This window comes from Molothrus aeneus, unplaced genomic scaffold, assembly GCF_037042795.1.
Source record: "Molothrus aeneus isolate 106 unplaced genomic scaffold, BPBGC_Maene_1.0 scaffold_252, whole genome shotgun sequence".
Lineage (NCBI taxonomy): Eukaryota > Metazoa > Chordata > Aves > Passeriformes > Icteridae > Molothrus > Molothrus aeneus.
In genome coordinates this window covers 116,877-136,993 of record NW_027098916.1, presented here as the reverse complement: position 1 = coordinate 136,993, position 20,117 = coordinate 116,877, and the positions used below count along the sequence as shown (strand labels likewise).

Sequence of the window (20,117 nt, the reverse complement as noted above, 5' to 3'; positions counted from 1 at the left end):
CCGGTCCCTCCATCCCCTCCGGTCCCGGTCCCTCCATCCCCGCCGATCCCGGTCCCTCCATCCCCGCCGATCCCGGTCCCTCCATCCCCGCCGATCCCGGTCCCTCCATCCCCTCTGCAGCCCCGGTCCCTCCATCCCCGCTGATCCCGGTCCCTCCATCCCCTCTGCAGCCCCGGTCCCTCCATCCCCTCTGCAGCCCCGGTCCCTCCATCCCCTCCGATCCCGGTCCCTCCATCCCCTCCGATCCCGGTCCCTCCATCCCCTCCGGTCCCGGTCCCTCCATCCCCTCCGATCCCGGTCCCTCCATCCCCGCCGATCCCCCTCGCTCCGATCCCGCCGAGCCCGGACCTTCCTTCCCCGCCGTCCCCGCTCCGTCCATCCCCGCATTCCCGGCGCTTCCCTTCCCGATCCCGGTCGCTCCATCCCCTCCGCAGCCCCGCGCTTCCCTTCCCGACCCCGCTCCCTCCTTCCCCGCCGTCCCGGCTCCATCCCCGCATTCCCGGGGCTCCCGTTCCCTTCCCGTTCCATCCCCTCCGCAGCCCCGCTCTTCCTCCCGCTCCGCTCCGTCCCGGCTCCTCCATCCCGGCTCCGTCCGTCCCCGCATTCCCTTCCCGCTCCTTCCCTCCCCGATCCCGGCTCCTCCATCCCCGCTCCGTGCCCGCATTCCCGTCCCTTCCATCCCGGCTCCGTCCATCCCCGCATTCCCGGCTCCATCCCCGCATTCCCGGCTCCATCCCCGCGCTCGCTCCGATCCCGGTTCCCCTCGACCCCGCTCCTGCCGACCCCCGGCTCTTCCCCTCCTTCCAGCCCCGCTCGCTCCATCCCTCGCCCCCAGACCCTTCCCGCTCCTTCCGTGTCCCCCCGATCCCGATCCCGATCCCGATCCCGATCCCGATCCCGATCCCGATCCCACCGACCCCAGACCCCCAATTTCTCCCTCTCCCCCCGATCTCTCCATCCCTCTCCCCCCGACCCCCAATTTCTCCCTCTCCCCCAGACCCCAAATTCCTCTCCCCCATCCCCAATTCCTCCTTCTCCCTCTCCCCCATCCCCAAGTCCTCCTTCTCCCTCTCCCCCTCCCCAATTTCTCCCTCTCCCCCCTCCCCAATTTTCCCCACCTTCCTCTGCGGATGCCTCGCGCCTCCTCCGAGGGGCTTTAGGGGAGGCTCTGCGACCCCCGCCCCGCCCGGACCGCGACCCCCGACCCTCCGTGAGGGGACCCCCGACCCTCTCTCGGAGACCCCGACCCTCTCTCGGAGACCCCCGACCCTCTCTCCGCGCCCATGCGGGGCCGCCCCGCGGTGAGTTCCCAACTTTTCCCGCGCGTCCCCCTCCTCCCTCCCACCCGCGACCCCTCCCCACGTCCCCGCGTGTCCCCCCCGGCCCCCCCCACCCCCCCCCGTGCCGCCCCCTCCCCTCCCGCCGCTGCCGGCCCCGATCGAAGTTTCTGGCAACAAAGGGAAATAGCGAATCGATCGCGCCGGAGATTAAGAGACAAGTGCGGGAATCCATCAGAGCCGGGAGACCCCACAGAGACCCCACAGGGACCCCATGGGGACCCCACAGAGACCCCCGGGCCCCACAGAGACCCCCGGCCCTACAGAGAGACCCCCGGGATTCAGAGAGAGACCCCTGCCCTATAGAGACCCTGTGGGGACTGAGAGACAAGCGCGGGAATCCATCAGAGCCGGGAGACCCCACAGAGACCCCACAGGGACCCCCACAGAGACCCCATAGGGACCCCCGGCCCTATAGAGAGACCCCCGGGCCCCACAGAGACCCTCGGCCCTATAGAAACCCCATAGAAACCCTATAGAGATTGAGAGACAAGTGCGGGAATCCATCAGAGCCGGGAGACCCCACAGAGACCCCATAGGGACCCCATAGAGACCCCACAGAGACCCCATAGGGACCCCCGGCCCTATAGAGAGACCCCCGGGCCCCACAGAGACCCTCGGCCCTATAGAAACCCCATAGAAACCCTATAGAGATTGAGAGACAAGTGCGGGAATCCATCAGAGCCGGGAGACCCCACAGAGACCCCATAGGGACCCCATAGAGACCCCACAGAGACCCCATAGGGACCCCCGGCCCTATAGAGAGACCCCGGCCCTACAGAGAGACCCCCGGGATTCAGAGAGAGACCCCTGCCCCATAGAGACCCCATAGAGACCCCACAGAAATTGAGACCAGTGCGGGAATCCATCAGAGCCAGGGGGACCCCACAGAGACCCCATAGGGACCCCCGGCCCCACAGAGACCCCATAGGGACCCCATAGAGACCCCACAGAGACCCCCCTGTCCCCCCTGTCCCCCCTGTCCCCCCTGTCCCCCCTGGCCGGGGGGGGCTGTGGCCGGGGGGGGGTCCCGCGGCGGTTTTTGGGGTGGGGGAGGTGAGGGGGTGCACGGACAGGTGCGGTCAGTGCACACCTGGGTGTGCCCCGGGTGTGCCCCGGGTGTGCCCTGCACGCCTGGGCACGTGTGACCCGTGCACCCGCACGTGTACCCCGCACACGCTCACGTGTCCTTGCACACCTGCACACGTGTGTGCCCTGCACACCTGGGCACGTGTGCCCCGCGCACGCTCACGTGTCCTTGCACACCTGTGGTCCGTGTGCGCTCATGTGTCCTTGGCACACCTGTGCACGTGTGATCTTGTTGGGGCACGCGTGTGTGCCCTGCACACCTGGGCACGTGTGCCCCGCGCACGCTCACGTGTCCTTGCACACCTGCACGTGGCCTCGGCACACTTGCACGTGTGATCTGCGCCCTGCATGGCCGCACACGTGCCCTCGGCACACCTGCACACGTGTGCCCTGTGCTGAGGTACATGTGTGCCCTGCGCACCTGCACACGTGTGTGCCCCGCACCCCTGGGCACCCCTGGGCACCCCTGGGCGCCCCTGGGCACACCTGGGCACACCTGGGCACACCTGGGCACCCCTGGGCACACCTGGGCACCCCTGGGTCCTGAGTTTTGGGGCTGAGGGATCGGGAGTGAGGCCACGGGGCCGGTACCTGTGCGGGACCTGTCCGGGATCCATTTGGGATCCGTTTGGGATTTGCGTGGGATCTGTTTGGGATCTCCCAAACAGATTTCGGGGGTCCCCCCTCTCTGTGCTCCCCCGTTTATCCCTCTAATTTTCCCCTTTTCTCCCCCTTTTCCTCCCCCTTTTTCTCCGCAATTTCGGGTAAATTTGTTCCCCAGTTTGTGTGGGATCCGTTTGGGGTCGCTGTGGGGCCGCTGTGGGGCTGGTGTCCGTTCAGTGCCATTCCCGTGTGGGATCTGCGTGGGGCCGGTGTGGGGTCGGTGTGAGGTTGGTCCCATTCCTCCATGGGGCCCGTGCGGGTTCGGTGCCATTCATGCGTGGGGTCCATGTGGGGCTGGTCTGGGGTCTCTGTGGGGTTTATTGTGGGTTTAGTGCCATTCCCATGTGGGGCCGGTGCTGTTCCCGTGTGGGTTCGGTGCCGTTCCCGTGTGGGATTTGTCTGGGGCCAGTGTGGGTTCGGTGTGGGTTCGGTGCCGTTCCCGTGTGGAATCTCTGTGGGTTCAGTGTGGGGCTGCTGTGGGTTCGGTGTGGGTTCGGTGCCGTTCCCAGGTGGGGCCGGTGCCATTTCTGAGCCGGATCCGTGTGGGATCTGCATCATTCCTGGGCCATCCCCGTGTGGGGCCGGTGTGGAGCCGGTGCCGTTCCTGTGTGGGATCGCTGTGGGATCGCTGTGGGATCGCTGTGGGGTCAGTGTGGGATCGCTGTGGGTTTGGTGCCATTCCTGTATGGGGCCGGTGCAGTTCCCGTGTGGGGCCGGTGTGGGGTCAGTGTGGGATCGCTGTGGGGCTGCTGTGGGTTTGGTGCCGTTCCTGTGTGGGATCGCTGTGGGCTCGGTGTGGGATCGGTGCTGTTCCCATATGGGTTCGCTGTGGGGCCGCTGTGGGATCGGTGTCGGGTCGGTGCCGTTCCCGCGCGGGTTCACCCCTGGTTCTGTGATCGGTGCTGGTGTCGGTTTCTCGTGGTCTTGGTCCCGTCCCCGCAAGTTCGGTCCCGTCCCCGTGTAGGTTCGGTGTGGGTTCGGTGTCGGTTCGGTCCCGTTCCTGTTGGGGTTTTGTTGGTGTTGGTGCCGTCCCCGTGTGGGTTCGGTCCCGTTTCTGTGCGGGTTCGGTCCCGTTTCTGTGCGGGTTCGGCGCCGTTCCTGTGCGGGTTCGGTCCCGGTTCGGTGCCGGTTCGGTCCCGGTTCGGTGCCGGTTCGGTCTCGTTTCGGTGCCGTTCCTGTGCGGGTTCGGTGTCGATTCGGTCCCGTTTCTGTGCGGGTTCGGTCCCGTTCCTGTGCGGGTTCGGTCCCGGTTCGGTCCCGGTTCGGTCCCGGTTCGGTGCCGGTTCGGTGCCGGTTCGGTCTCGTTTCGGTGCCGTTCCTGTGCGGGTTCGGTGTCGATTCGGTCCCGTTTCGGTGCCGGTTCGGTCCCGTTCCTGTGCGGGTTCGGTCCCGGTTCGGTCCCGGTTCGGTCCCGGTTCGGTCCCGTTTCGGTGCCGGTTCGGTGCCGTCCCGTGCGGAGCCGCTCCCGCCCCGCGCGGGGGGATCGATGCCGCCGCCGCGAGTCGCGCCCTGTCACGATAATGGATGGGATCGCGACGGATCGATGCGGGCCGGGGCCGCGCGCTCCCACGGAACCCCCGAACCCCCCCGGTACCGACAACGGCCCCGGGCACTGCCGGAACCCACCCGAACCCCCCCGGTACCGACAACGGCCCCGGGCACTGCCGGAACCCCTCCGGTACCGTCAACAACCTCCGGAGCAGCCCCGGGCACTGCCGGAACCCCCCGAACCTCCCCGAATCCCCCCGGTACCGTCAACAGCCCCGGGCACTGCCGGAACCCTCCCGGTACCGCCGGAACCGCCCGAACCCCCCCGGTACCGCCGGAACCGCCCCGGTACCATCAACAGCCCCCGGTACCGCCGGCACCCCCCCGAATCTGTCCCCGGTACCCCCGGTACCATCAACAGCCCCGGGCACTGCCGGAACCCTCCCGGTACCGCCGGAACCGCCCCGGTACCATCAACAGCCCCCGGTACCGCCGGCACCCCCCTGAACCTGTTCCCGGTACCCCCGGTAGGGCTCACACCCCCCGACCCCCCCCAGGACCCCCCGAACCCATCCCGGACCCATCCCGAACCCATCCCGAACCCATCCCGAACCCATCCCGAACCCTTCCCGAACCCTTCCCGAACCCATCCCGAACCCTTCCCGGACCCATCCCGAATCCTTCCCGAACCCTTCCCGAACCCATCCCGAACCCCTCCCGAACCCATCCCGAACCCTTCCCGAACCCATCCCGAACCCTTCCCGAACCCATCCCGAACCCATCCCGAACCCTTCCCGAACCCATCCCGAACCCTTCCCGAACCCATCCCGGACCCATCCCGAACCCATCCCGAACCCTTCCCGAACCCATCCCGAACCCATCCCGAACCCTTCCCGAACCCTTCCCGGACCCCCCGTTTTTTCCCCAGTTTCGGAAATTGTTTTCCCCCCAATTTTCCCCATTTTTTCCCCGATTTTTCCCCAGTTTTTCCCCGATTTTTTCCCCATTTTGGGGGTCGCCTCCCCCTTTTTCCCCCTCCCCTATTTCGGGGGTCTCCCCTCTCTGTGCCCCCCCGTTTATCCCTGTAATTTTCCCCTTTTCTCCCCCTTTTCTTCCCCCTTTTTTCCCCAATTTCGGGTAAATTTGTTCCCCGGTTTTTTCCCCAATTTTTCCCCAATTCCGGGGGTCTCCCCTCCATGTCCCCCCTCTTTATCCCCCTAATTTGGGGGGGTTCCCCCTTCCGTTCCCCCCCACCCCCTTTATCCCCTCCAAATTTTCCCCTTTTCTCCCCTTTTTCTCCCCATTTTTTTTCCCAATTTCGGGATTTTCCCCCCCAATTTTTCCCCAATTTCCCCCCCAATTTTTCCCCAATTTTTCCCCAATTTTTCCCCAATTCCGGGGGTCTCCCCTCCGTGTCCCCCCGTCCCGGGGGGGTCCCCTCGCTGTGTCCCCCCCCCCCCCGGAACCGCCCGAGCCTCAAATCAAAAGCGGCGTCAGCCCCAAAGTGGCTCCAAATGAAGAAAAATGGGGAGAAAACCGGAAAAAAAAACGGGAAAAAAAGGGAAAAAATGGAGAGAAATGGAGAAAAATGGAGAAAAATGGAGCCGGGGCCGGAACGTGGCGGCTCCGGGACCCCCGGGACCCCCGCCCGGCCTGGGGGGGCTCCGGAGCCGCCGCGACCCCCGGGACCCCCCCGGATTTGGGGTTTGGGATTTGGGGAATTTGGGGAATTTGGGGAATTTGGGGAGGGGGTTTGGGGATTTTTGGCAAGATTTTTGGGGCCATTTTGGGGAGATTTTGGGGCCAACTTGAGGCCGTTGTGGGGCAGCTTTGGGGTTATTTTGGGGCCACGTCGGAGCTGCTTTTGGGGAGATTTTTGGGGCCATATTGGGGACATTTTGGGGCCATTTTGGGGCAATTTTGGGGCCGTGTTGGGGCCATTTTGGGGTCTTTTTTTGGGGCAATTCTGGTGCATTTCTTTGGGGACGTTTTGACGCCATTTTGGGGCAATTTTGGGGCCGTTTTGGGGCCATTGTGGGGTAGATTTGGGGTCGGTTTTATAGGGACATTTTGGGGAGATTTTTTGGATCATTTTGGGGCCCTTTTGATGCAGTTTTGGGGCCATTTTGGGGCCGTATTTGGGCCATTTTAGAGCCGTTTTTCTGGGACATTCCAGGGCCGTGTTTTGGGATATTTTGTGGCCATTTTGGGGCGGTTGTGGGGCAGTTTTGGGGCCGTGTTTTGGGACATTTTGGGGTCGTTATGGGGAGGCTTTGGGGTCATTTTGGGGCCCTTTTAGAGCCGTTTTTTGGGGACATTTCGGGGACATTTCAGGGCCGTGTTTGGGGACATTTTGAGGCCGTTTTGGGGCCGCTTGGGGCTGTTAGGGGGAGATTTTTGGGGCAGTTTTGGGGAGATTTTGGGGCCATTTTGCGGCCGTTTTTGGGGTTCTATTAGGGCCATTTTGGGGACGTTTTGGGGTCGTTGTGGGGCAGTTTTGGGGCCGTTATGGGGAGATTTTTGGGGCAGTTTTGGCGAGATTTTGAGGCCATTATGGGGAGATTTTGTGGACATTTTGTGGCCTTTTTGGGGAGATTTTTGGGGCCATTCTGGGGCAGATTTGGGGTGGTTTTGGAGCCGTTTTGGAGCCGTTTTTTGGGGCCATTTTGGGGCCTTTCTAGGGAGATCTTGGGGCCATTTCGGGGCCGTTCCACGACCCCCATTTAGCGATTTATTTTGGGGAGGGGTCTTTTGGGGGTCTCACACCCCCGCCCCTCCCCCGCCGAGCCCGGGGGGTCGCCCCTCCCCCTTCCCCACGCCCCCTCCCCTCAAATGCCGCATTAATCACCGGCTAAAGGCTCATTAGCACGGCCCCGCCCCCTGCCCGCCCCCGCGACCCCTCCCCAAATCCCCCCCGAGCCCCCCGGGACCCCCGGCCCCCCCCGAATCCCCCTCGGGCCCCTCGGATCGCAAACAGCCCCGAACCCCCCCGAATCCGCCCCAAAACCGGAGCCGCCCGCGGGCGCCGCCTTTGAAGTGGCGGCCCCGGGACCCCCCCCCACATCCCGGCCCCCCTCCCCAAATCCCCCTCCCCAAATCCCCCCCCGCATCCGGCGCGGCCTCGTGAGCGGAGCTGCGGCTGCGGGAGAGACCCCAGACCCAAAAAATGGGGGCGGGAGGGACCCCAGACCCAATAGAGAGACCCCAGACCCAAAATGGGAGCGGGAGAGACCCCAGACCCAATAGAGAGACCCCAGACCCAAAAAATGGGGGCGGGAGGGACCCCAGACCCCATAGAGGGACCCCAGACCCAATAGAGAGACCCTAGACCCAAAAAATGGGGGCGGGAGAGACCCCAGACCCAAAAGGGAGACCCCAGACCCAAAAAATGGGGGCGGGAGGGACCCCAGACCCAATAGAGAGACCCCAGACCCAAAAAATGGGAGCGGGACAGACCCCAGACCCAATAGAGAGACCCCAGACCCAAAAAATGGGGGCGGGAGAGACCCCAGACCCAAAAGGGAGACCCCAGACCCAAAAAATGGGGGCGGGAGAGACCCCAGACCCAAAAGAGAGATCCCAGACCCAAAAAATGGGGGCGGGAGAGACCCCAGACCCCATAGAGGGACCCCAGACCCAATAGAGGGACCCCAGACCCAACAGAGAGACCCCGGACCCCACAGAGAGACCCCAGACCCAAAAGGGGGGCGGGAGAGACCCCAGACCCCCCCAGACCCCCCCCAGTCTCTCCTCCCCCCTCCCGCCATGAGCGGCGGCGGCGGCGGCGGGGAGTAATTAATAATAATTAATTGATAATTAATGGAGCCTCGTTAGCAGCGCAAACAGCGCGGGCGGGCGGCGCCCGGTGGGGCGGGGGCGGCTGTGGGGGGCGGTTATGGGGGGCGGTTATGGGGGGCGGTTATGGGGGGCGGTTATGGGGTACAGGGGGCGGTTATGGGGGCAGTTATGGGGTACAGGGGGCAGTTATGGGGGCAGTTATCGGGTGCGGGGGCACTTATGGGGTGCGGGGGGCGGTTATGGGGGGCAGTTATGGGGCCGGTTATGGGGTGTGGGGGGCAGTTATGGGGGCAGTTATGGGGTGCGGGGGGCGGTTATGGGGTACGGGGGCGGTTATGGGGTACGGGGGCGGTTATGGGGGCAGTTATGGGGTATGGGGGCGGTTATGGGGTGTGGGGGGCAGTTATGGGGTGCGGGGGCGGTTATGGGGTACAGGGGGTGGTTATGGGGGCAGTTATGGGGTGCGGGGGCGGTTATGGGGGGCAGTTATGGGGTATGGAGTGCGGTTATGGGGGCGGTTATGGGGGCAGTTATGGGGTATGGAGTGCGGTTATGGGGTGCGGGGGACATTTCTCATTTTTGGGGGCTTCTGTGGGGGGCTCTGGGGGGAGCTGTACATCCCACAGACCCCAAACCTGCCCCAGACCCTCCCCAAGACCCCTCCCCAAAATCCCCCCCAAAACTCTCCCCAGGCCCCCCCGACCCTCCCCAAAACCCCCAGACCCCCCCCAGGCGCCCCAATCCCCCCAAATCCCCCCCAAATCCGCCCCCAATCCCCCCCAAATCCCCCCCAAATCCGCCCCCAATCGCGCTCGGAACCCCCCCTGACCCCCCCCCGGACCCCCTGCGCCCCCCCCTCCCCTCGGTGTGATCAAAGCCCCCCATTGATCCGGGCATCGATCGGGGCCGGGGGCGCGGGGGGGCTCCGGGGGGGTCCTGGGGGTCCCGGGGTGGGTTTGGGGGGGTCCTGGGGGGGTCTCTGTGTTTGGGGGGGGTCTCTGTGTGGATTTTGGGGGGGTCCTGGGGGTCTCTGTGTAGGTTTGGGGAGGGTCGGGTCTCTGTGTGGATTTGGGGGGGGGGGTCTCTGTGTAGGTTTGGGTGGATTTGGGGGGGGGGTCTCTGTGTTTGGGGGGGTCTCTGTGTTTGGGGGGGGGTCTCTGTGGGGGTCTCTGGGTGGATTTGGGGGGGTTTGTGGGGGTCTCCGGGTGGATTTGGGGGGGTTTGGGGGGGTCTCTGTGTAGGTTTGGGTGTATTTGGGGGGGGTCTCTGTGGGGGTCTCTGTGTGGATTTGGGGGGGTCTCTGTGGGGGTCTCTGTGTGGATTTGGGGGGGGGGTCTCTGTGTTTGGGGGGGTCTCTGGGTGGATTTGGGGGGGTCTCTGTGTTTGGGGGGGTCTCTGTGTTTGGGGGGGTCTCTGTGTTTGGGTCTCTGTGTGGATTTGGGGGGGTTTGGGGGGGTCTCTGTGGGGGTCTCTGTGTGGATTTGGGGGGGTTTGGGGGGGTTTGGGTGTATTTGGGGGGGGGGTCTCTGTGTTTGGGTCTCTGGGTGGATTTGGGGGGGGGTCTCTGTGTTTGGGGGGGGTCTCTGGGTGGATTTGGGGGGGTTTGGGGGGGTTTGTGGGGGTCTCTGGGTGGATTTGGGGGGGGGTCTCTGTGTTTGGGGGGGTTTGGGGGGGGGTCTCCGGCGCTCGCCGCCATCGCCGCGGGTCATGGAGCAACGAGCGGGCCGCGGTAATTGGGGCTCATGAATAATTCATGAGGGGCGGCCGGGGGGGGAGGGGCCGTGGGAACGGGGGGAGGGGGAGGGGCTGGGGGGGCTTTGGGTTTGGGGGGGAATTGGGGGAGATTTGGGGGAGATTTGGGGGAGTTTTGGCGGATTTTGGGGGGGTTGGGGGAGATTTGGGCGATCTGGGGGCAGATTTGGGGTCCGGGGGGGGTTTGGGTGATTTGGGGGGGTTTGGGGGATCTGGGGGGGGTTTGGGGTGGGATTTGGGGTCTATAGGGTGGGTTTTGGGGTCTGTAGGGGGATTTGGGGTCTATGGGGTGGCTTTGGGGTCTGGGGGGGCGTTGTGTGGGATTTGGGGTCTATAGGGTGGGTTTTGGGGTCTGTAGGGGGATTTGGGGTCTATGGGGTGGCTTTGGGGTCTGGGGGGGCGTTGTGTGGGATTTGGGGTCTATGGGGTGGTTTTGGGGTCGCGGGGGTGGTTTTGGGGGTTTTGGGGAGGGGTCTGTGCATTTACGGGGGGCGATCATAGGGGCCGTGTCTATGGGGGATCCGTGCCCATATCGGGATCCGTGTCTATGGGGGATTTCTGGGTCTATAGGGGATTTCTGTGTGTGTTTATAGGGTCTGTGTGTTTAAGGGGTCTGTGTGTGTTTATATGGGATCTGTGTCTATGGGGGATTTCTCTGTGTGTGTTTATAGGGTTTCTGTGCCCTTATAGGGGATTTGCGTGCCTATAGGGGATCTCTGTGTGTATTTACGGGCTCTCTGTGTGTCTATAGGGGATCTGTGTGTGTTTATATGGGATCTGTATCTATAGGGGATTTCTGTGTGTGTTTATAGGGTCTGTGTGTTTAAGGGGTCTGTGTTTATAGGGTCTGTGTGTTTAAGGGGTCTGTGTTTATAGGGTCTGTGTGTGTTTATAGGATCCGTGTCTATGGGGGATCTCTGTGCGTGTTTATAGGGTCTGTGTGTGTTTGTAGGGTCTGTGTGTTTAAGGGGTCTGTGTCTATAGGATCTGTGTCTATATGGGATCCGTGTCCATAGGGGATTTCTCTGTGTGTTTAAGGGGTCTGTGTCTATAGGGGATCCGTGTCTATAGGGGATGGTTTCTCTCTCTGTGTGTTTGTAGGGTCCGTGTGTGTTTGTAGGGTCTGTGTCTATATGGGATCCGTGTCTATAGGGGATGGTTTCTCTCTCTGTGTGTGTTTATAGGGTCCGTGTGTGTTTGTAGGGTCTGTGTGTTTATAGGGTTTCTGTGTGTTTATATGGGATCCGTGTCTGTAGGGGATGATTTCTCTCTCTGTGTGTTTATAGGGTCCGTGTGTGTTTATATGGGATCTGTATCTATAGGGGATCCGTGTCTATAGGGGATGGTTTCTCTCTCTGTGTGTGTTTATAGGGTCCGTGTGTGTTTGTAGGGTCTGTGTGTTTATAGGGTCTGTGTCTATAGGGGATCCGTGTCTATAGGGGATGGTTTCTCTCTCTGTGTGTTTATAGGGTCCGTGTGTGTTTAAGAGCCATCCATGGCCCTGTAACGGTGTCTGTGCCCCTACAGAGAGACCCCAGACCCTAAAGGGGGACTGCAGAGACCCTAAGGGGCCCCTAAAGGGGGTTCTTGTGCCCCTATAAGGGGTTCCCGTGCCCCTATTGCCCCCATAGGGCAATCCGTGCCCCCAAAGGGTCCCCGTGCCCCTATTGCCCCTATAGGGGGTCCCTGCCCCTATTAGGGGGGTTCCCGTGCCCCTATAGGGGGTCCCCGTGCCCCTATTGCCCCTATAAGGGGGTTCCCGTGCCCCTATAAGGGGGGTTCCCGTGCCCCTATTGCCCCTATAGGGGGTCCCCGTGCCCCTATAAGGGGGGTTCCCGTGCCCCTATTGCCCCTATAAGGGGGGTCCCCGTGCCCCTATTGCCCCCACAGGGCAATCCGTGCCCCTATAAGGGGGTCCCCGTGCCCCTATTGCCCCTATAGGGGGTCCCTGCCCCTATTAGGGGGGTTCCCGTGCCCCTATAGGGGGTCCCCGTGCCCCTATTGCCCCTATAGGGGGTCCCTGCCCCTATTGCCCCCACAGGGCAATCCGTGCCCCCAAAGGTCCCCGTGCCCCTATAGGGGGGCCCCGAACCCCCACAGAGGCGCCCCCGTTCCGGGGTCCCGGTCCCCCCCCGCCCCCCCGGGGGGTTCCGGTGCCCCGCGGTGCCCCCGGCCCCAATTCCCAGCGCGGGTCGTTAGCGCGGCGCGATGAGAGGAGAACCGCGAAAATCCCGAAATCCCAAAATAACGAAATAACGAGAGAGGAGCGGAGCCGCTGCCGGGGGGCACGGGGGGAGGGGAGGGGGAAACGGGGGGGAGGGGGCGTGGGGGGAGGGGAGCGCGGCCACGGAACCCCCCCCGCGATCCGGAATCGGCTCCTGCGTGCGGAAACGCTCCAAAATCCCCGCAAAATAGCGCAAAAATTCACCCCGAAACCCCTCCCGTGCTCCTAAACCTGACCCCGTGCTCGTAAATGACCCGAAATCCCCCCAAATAACCCAAAAATCCCCCCCAAAATCCCCCCAAACCCCCTCGTGATCCTAAACCTGACCCCGTGTTCGTAAATGACCCAAAATCCCCCCAAATAACCCAAAAATCCCCCCCAAAATCCCCCCAAACCCCCTCGTGATCCTAAATCAGACCCCGTGTTCGTAAATGACCCAAAATCCCCCCAAATAACCCAAAAATCCCCCCCAAAATCCCCCCAAACCCCCTCGTGATCCTAAACCTGACCCCGTGTTCGTAAATGACCCAAAATCCCCCCAAATAACCCAAAAATCCCCCCCAAAATCCCCCCCAAGCCCCCCAAACCCCCTCGTGATCCTAAATCAGACCCCGTGTTCGTAAATGACCCAAAATCCCCCCAAATAACCCAAAAATCCCCCCCAAAATCCCCCCCAACCCCCCTCGTGATCCTAAACCTGACCCCGTGTTCGTAAATGACCCAAAATCCCCCCAAATAACCCAAAAATCCCCCCCAAAATCCCCCCAAAACCCCTCGTGATCATAAACCAGAGCCCGTGTTCGTAAATGACCCAAAATCCCCCCAAATAACCCAAAAATCCCCCCCAAAATCCCCCCCAAGCCCCCCAAACCCCCTCGTGATCCTAAATCATACCCCGTGTTCGTAAATGACCCAAAATCCCCCCAAATAACCCAAAAATCCCCCCCAAAATCCCCCCAAACCCCCCTCGTGATCCTAAATCAGACCCCGTGTTCATAAACGCCCCAAAATCCTCAATAAGCGCCCCAAAATCCACCCCAAAATCCACCCCAAACCCCTCAGAATGGGACCCTGTGTCCATAAAACCCCCAAATCCCCCCCCAGACCCACCTGGAACCCCCCAAACTCCCCAAAATTCCCTGAAATTCCCCCAAATTCCCCCCAAGCCCACCTGGAATCCCCAAATCCCCCCAGACACCCCCAAATCCCCCCAAACTCACCTGAAATCCCCCAAATTCCCCCCGAACTGACCCCAAAATCCCCCAATTTGCCCCCAGGTGTGACCCCGCCATGGACTGCACCTGTGTGTCCGACCTGCTGCTCACGGCGCCGCTGCCCGCGCTCTGGACACCAGGTACGGGCACACCTGGGCACACCTGGGCACACCTGGGATCCACCTAGGTACAGCTGAGATACACCTGAGCACACCTGGGCACACCTGGGATCCACCTGGGCATGCCTGGGCACACCTGAGATACACCTGAGATACACCTGACACACACCTCGGCATGGGGACACACACCTGGGCACACCTGAGATACACCCGAGCACACACAGGCACACCTGAGCACACCTGGGCACACCTGGGCACACCTGGGCATGGGGACACACACCTGGGCACACCTGGGCACACCTGAGCACACCTGGGCACACACAGGCACACATGGGCACACCTGAGATACACCTGAGATACACCTGACACACACCTGGGCATGGGGACACACACCTGGGCACACCTGGGCACACCTGGGCACACCTGTGTGTCCGACCCCCTGCTCACGGCGCCGCTGCCCGCGCTCTGGACACCAGGTACGGGCACACCTGGGCACCGAGTGTTGTCACAATGACAATTGCCACACTGATAACAACAACGCCACACTGATATCACACCGGTGACGTCACTGATGATGTAATCACTCTCTTATCAGCATTTGCTTTCCCAGGATGGGCCTGCAAGGCCGAGTCCAGCCCGAGCTCACGGCAGATCCAGCTGTGGCACCGAGTGATATCACACTGACACTGATATCACACTGATCTCACACTGATAACAGACTGATCTCACACTGATCTCACACTGATATCACACTGATCTCACACTGACAATGATATCACACTGATCTCACACTGATATCACACTGATATCACACTGATATCTCACACTGATCTCACACTGATCTCACACTGATCTCACACTGATATCACACTGATATCACACTGATATCACACTGACACTGATAACAGACTGATCTCACACTGATAACAGACTGATATCACACTGATATCACATTGATCTCACACTGATCTCACACTGATATCTCACACTGATATCTCACACTGATCTCACACTGATCTCACACTGATATCTCACACTGATCTCACACTGATCTCACACTGATCTCACACTGATATCTCACTGATCTCACACCGATGACGCAATCACTCTCTTATCAGGGTTCGCGTTCCCCGAGTGGGCCTACAAGGCCGAGTCCAGCCCCGGCTCGCGGCAGATCCAGCTGTGGCACCGAGCGATGTCACACTGACACTGATATCACACTGATATCACACTGATATCACACTGACACTGATAACAGACTGATCTCACACTGATAACAGACTGATATCACACTGATATCACATTGATCTCACACTGATCTCACACTGATATCTCACACTGATATCTCACACTGATCTCACACTGATCTCACACTGATATCTCACACTGATCTCACACTGATCTCACACTGATATCTCACTGATCTCACACTGATCTCACACCGATGACGCAATCACTCTCTTATCAGGGTTCGCGTTCCCCGAGTGGGCCTACAAGGCCGAGTCCAGCCCCGGCTCGCGGCAGATCCAGCTGTGGCACTTCATCCTGGAGCTGCTGCGGCAGGAGCAGTACCGCGAGGTCATCGCCTGGCAGGGCGACTACGGCGAGTTCGTCATCAAGGACCCCGACGAGGTGGCGCGGCTCTGGGGCGTGCGCAAGTGCAAGCCCCACATGAACTACGACAAGCTCAGCCGGGCGCTCAGGTGCCCGCGCTCCCTGCCCTGCCCTGCCCGCCCTCCCCTCCCAGAGCCAGGGCCGCCCTCGCTCCCCTCGGCATTCGGGCTTTGGGGGGTTCCCCTGGAAATTTGGGGGTTTTACCTTTTATTTCCTTGAAAATTTGGATTTTTTCCCTTTTTTTTCCCCTTGAAAATTTAGATTTTTTCCCTTGGAAATTTGGATTTTTTCCCTTTTTTTTCCCTTGAAAATTTAGATTTTTTCCCTTGGAAATTTGGATTTTTTCCCTTTTTTTGTCTCTTGAAAATTTGGATTTTTTCCCTTTTTTTCCCTTGAAAATTTGGAGTGTTTCCCTTTTTTTCCCCTTGGAAATTTGGAGTTTTTCCCCTTTTTTGTCCCTTGGAAATTGGATATTTTTCCCCCTTGAAAATTTGGATTTTTTCCCTTTTATTTTCCCTTGAAAATTTAGATTTTTTCCCTTGGAAATTTGGATTTTTTTCCCTTTTTTTCTCTTGAAAATTTGGATTTTTTTTCCCTTTTTTTTCTCTTGGAAATTGGATTTTTCTTCCCATGGAAATTTGGGTTTCTGGGGGTTTTCCCCTAAAAAAATTGGATTTTTTCCCTTTTTTTTCCCTTGAAAATTTAGATTTTTTCCCTTGGAAATTTGGATTTTTTCCCTTTTTTTTTTTTCTATTGGAAATTTGAGGGTTTTTTCCCTTTTCCCCCAGTGAATTTTGGTTTTTTCCCCCCCCTCATTTCCCCCTTGAAAATTTGGGGTTTTTCTCCTTTTTTCCCCTGTGAAAATTTGGGGTTTTCTATTTTTTCCCCCCTTTCTTCCCCCTTGGAAATTCAGGGGCTTTTTCCCTTGAAAATTTTGATTTTTGAGATTTTTCCTACGGAAATTTGATTTTTTTTTTTTAACCCTTTTTTCCCTTGGAAATTTAGGGTTTTTTCCCTTGGAAATTTAGATTTTTACCCATTGACATTTGATATTTTTTTCCCCCTTTTTTCGCTATGAAATTTGGGGTTTTTTTTTTCAATTTCTTTATGCTCCACAGGTACCACCCCATCTGATCACCCACCCAGCTAATTAACAGAGCTAATTAATCAATTAACGGCCCCTCCTCAGGTACTATTACAACAAGCGGATCCTGCACAAGACCAAGGGCAAGCGCTTCACGTACAAGTTCAACTTCAGCAAGGTGGTCCTGGTCAATTACCCGCTGCTGGAATTGGGGCGGGGGGCGCCGCTGCTGCTCGGCCCCGCCCCCTGCCCCGCCCCCGACTGCGGGCCCGCCCCCGCCGAGGTGAGCGCGGCGGAATTTGGGGAGGGGGCGGCGGGGGGAGGGGGCTGCGGGGGGCTGGGAGGGAGATACGAAGGGAATTTGGGGAGGGGGCTGCGAGAGGGGGGTTAAAGTGAGATACGAAGGGAATTTGGGGAGGGGGCTTCGGGGGGAGGGGGTTTAAGCGAGATACAAAGGGAATTTGGGGAGGGGGCTTCGGGGGGAGGGGGTTAAAATGAGATACAGAGGGAATTTGGGGAGGGGGCTGCGAAAGGGGGGTTAAAGTGAGATACGAAGGGAATTTGGGGAGGGGGCTTCGGGGAGGGGGTTAAAATGAGATACGAGGGGAATTTGGGGAGGGGGCCTCAGAGCTGCTCCAGGGGGCTCTGAGTGAGATATGAAGGGAATTTGGGGAGGGGGCTTCGGGGGGATGTGAGGGACATACAAAGGGAATTTGGGGAGGGGGCTTCGGGGGGGCTATGGGGGGAATGTGGGGAGGGGGCTGCAGTCCTGGTTCCCGTAGCCCCCTCCCCAAATTCCCCCCCCGGGGTACCCGGAGCTGTCTCAGGCTGACGCCCCCTCCCCAAATTCCCCCCCGGGGTACCCGGAGCTGTCTCAGGCTGACGCCCCCTCCCCAAATTCCCCCCCGGGTACCCGGAGCTGTCTCAGGCTGACGCCCCCTCCCCACATTCCCCGCGCCCCTCCCCCAGGCGCTGCAGTCGCTGTTCTGCGCCCCCCGCCCCGACCCCCCCGCGCGCCCCCCCCTCTTCGAGGGACCCCCCGAGACCCCCGAGACCCCCGAGAAGGGGCTGGAGGCGGCCCCGCCCTTCCTGGGCTCCGGTGAGCGGGGGGCGACCCCCGAAATGGGGAGGGGGCAAAGGGAGGGGGGTCCCCCAAAATGGGGAGGGGGACACAGGGAATGGGACCCCAAAAGGGACCCCCGGATTGGGGAGGGGGCGGCACCGGGAGGGGATCCCCGAAATGGGACCGAGACCCCCCAATGGGACCCCCGAAATGGGGAGCGGGGCAAAGGGAGGGGAGACACAGGGAGGGGACCCCGAAATGAGACCCCGAAACCGGGACCCCGAAACCGGGACCGCGACCCCCGAAATGGGGACCCCAAAACCGGGACCGCGACCCCCGAAATGGGGACCCCAAAGGGGGGACTGGGACCCCAAAGGGGGAACCCCAAAGGGGGGACTGGGACCCCCGAAATGGGGACCCCAAAGGGGGGACTGGGACCCCCGAAATGGGGACCCCAAAGGGGGGACCGGGACCCCGAGATGGGGCCCCCCCCGCCCCTGACGCCCCCTCCCCTCGCGCCCCTCCCCCCGCAGGTCTCTCGTGTTTCTCGAAGCTTCCGGCGCTGTTCGGGGGTGGGGGCGGGGGCGCTTTCGGGCGCCCCCCCCTCCCCGAATTCCCCTGGGGGGGGTGGGGGTCGTACCTGGGGGGGGGAGGGGCGGCCCTGGCCCTGCCCCCTCCCCCTCCCCACCCCCACCCCAAGCTGGCCCCTCCCCCACCCGGGGGGGCGGGGCTCTACCCCTCCCCCACCTTCTTCCTGCCGCCCCCGCCCCCTCCCCAGGCCGCCCCTCCCCCACCCGCGCCCCTCCCCCCGCGAGGCGGGGGTGGGGGAGGGGCTCTGGTGGGGGGGGAGGGGTCGGACTCGGAGCTGGAGGTGACGGATGGGGGCGGGGCGAGCTCGGGGGGCGAGGAGACCCCTCCCCAAAGCCCCTCCCCCACCCCCGGCAGAGGCCGCGCCCACCTCCCCCGCGGGAAAGGCCACGCCCCCCGCACCTGAGAGACCACGCCCCCAAAACTGGGGAGGGGTCCCGACCACCCTAAATTGGGGGAGGGGTCCCAAACCCCGCCCCTAAATGGGGGAGGGGTCTCAAACCCAACCCCTGCCCCTAAATTTGGGGAGGGGTCCTAAGCTCCACCCCTAAATTGGGGAGGGGTCTCAAACCCCGCCCCGAAATTGGGGCGGGGTCGCAGGCTCCACCCTTAAATTGGGGAGGGGTCCCAAACCCCGCCCACCCTTAATTGGGGGAGGGGTCTCAAACCCCACCCACCCTTAATTGAGGAGGGGTCTAAAATCCCCACCCCTAAATTGGGGAGGGGTCCCAGGCTCCACCCTAAATTGAGGAGGGGTCTCTCTCCCCGTCCCCCCCCCCCCCCCCGGGCCCCCCCTCCCCTTTTGACGCCCCCTCCCCAAATCGGAAGTGCAATACTGTTTGTGCCCCTCCCCCCGCTTGTGTCGTTGTGAGGAACGAGCCCCTCCCCCCCCCAAAGACCCCTCCCCAAATTCCCGAATTTCCCATCCCCCCCCCCCCCCAAAGACCCCTCCCCAAATTCCTGCGGCCCCCCCGGCGGCCGCTCAAGCAATAAAAGACCCCCTGGCTCGGCCTGGCTTTATTTGGGGAGGGGTCTCTGCGCGGTGGGGGGGGGGCTGGGTTAGGGGGGGGGGGGCCGGCTGTGGCACCCCCTCCCCAAAAATACCAAAAAACCCCAAAAAACCCCAAAATTTCAGAAGCAAAATCCGTTTATTTGGCTTTTTCCCCGAATTCTTTGGTTTTCAGCCCAAATTGGGGGGTGGGCGCACTTTTTGTGACGCCCCCTCCCCAAATTCCTGTACAGCGTTAAAACTGGGGAGGGGTCTCCCCCCCAAACTCCCCCCCTCCCATCCCCCCCAAAAATATAAATTTATATAAAATTGCAACAAATTTATAAAAACAGAATCGACAGCGTGGGGGGGGGGGGAAGGGGGGGCGCCCCCTCCCCAAAATAAATGGAGGGGGGGGGGAGGGCGGGGGCGCGGGGACCCCTCCCCAAAAATCCTTCGGGTTTTTGGCGCCCCCTGGTGGCCGCTCCGGGAATTGCAGCGGCGCCGAATTTGAGGGAGGGGGCGCGAACCCTCCTGGGGAGGGCGGGGGTGGTCAGGGGAGACCCCTCCCCAAATTGCGGCGCCCCCCACCCCTCACCTCACGTGAAGAGGCCGCGCTTGGCCAGGAAGAGCTGCCAGTAATGGTCCTCCATTTCCTGGGGGGGGGGGGGGGGGCGGCAGAAATTGGGGAGGGGGCTTCACATGAGACCCCCCCCACACTCCCCTCACAGCCCCCAGACCCGCTCCTTATTAGGGGAGGGGTCTCCAGATCTGTTTTAGAGGGGCTCACACCCCCCTGGAACGCCCCCCTAAATGCGAGACCCCTCCCCAAAATTCGCCCCCTCCCCAAATTTCTTCCCCCCCCCCCTCACCTTGAGCCCCCTCAGGGCCTCCTCGAGCGCTCCAAGCTCCGCCTCCAGCCAGGCCGCGGGGGCGGGGGGCAGCACAAACGGGGGGGGGGGGCCGGGCTCGGGACCCCCCCCCACCCCGGGCAGGGACCCCCAGGGGCCGTTGGGGGCCCCCCCTAAAGGGGGCACAAAAAAGGGGGAGGGGTCGCAGGTGGAGATTAGGACACGCCCCCAATTTACCGGCATTG

General features: G+C 61.5%; 1 protein-coding gene across 1 annotated transcript; it reads left to right on the top strand.

The window, feature by feature from the left end:
• Nucleotides 1–164: 164 nt before the first annotated feature.
• On the top strand, nucleotides 165–18,439 carry ERFL (ETS repressor factor like). The gene is made up of 6 exons (XM_066570172.1): nucleotides 165–1,301; nucleotides 13,629–13,705; nucleotides 15,153–15,387; nucleotides 16,488–16,665; nucleotides 17,352–17,481; nucleotides 17,979–18,439. Exons 2-6 carry the CDS (start codon nucleotides 13,642–13,644, stop codon nucleotides 18,437–18,439), a joined length of 1,068 nt encoding a protein of 355 aa, XP_066426269.1. The 5' UTR covers nucleotides 165–1,301; nucleotides 13,629–13,641.
• The last annotated feature ends 1,678 nt before the right edge of the window (nucleotides 18,440–20,117 follow it).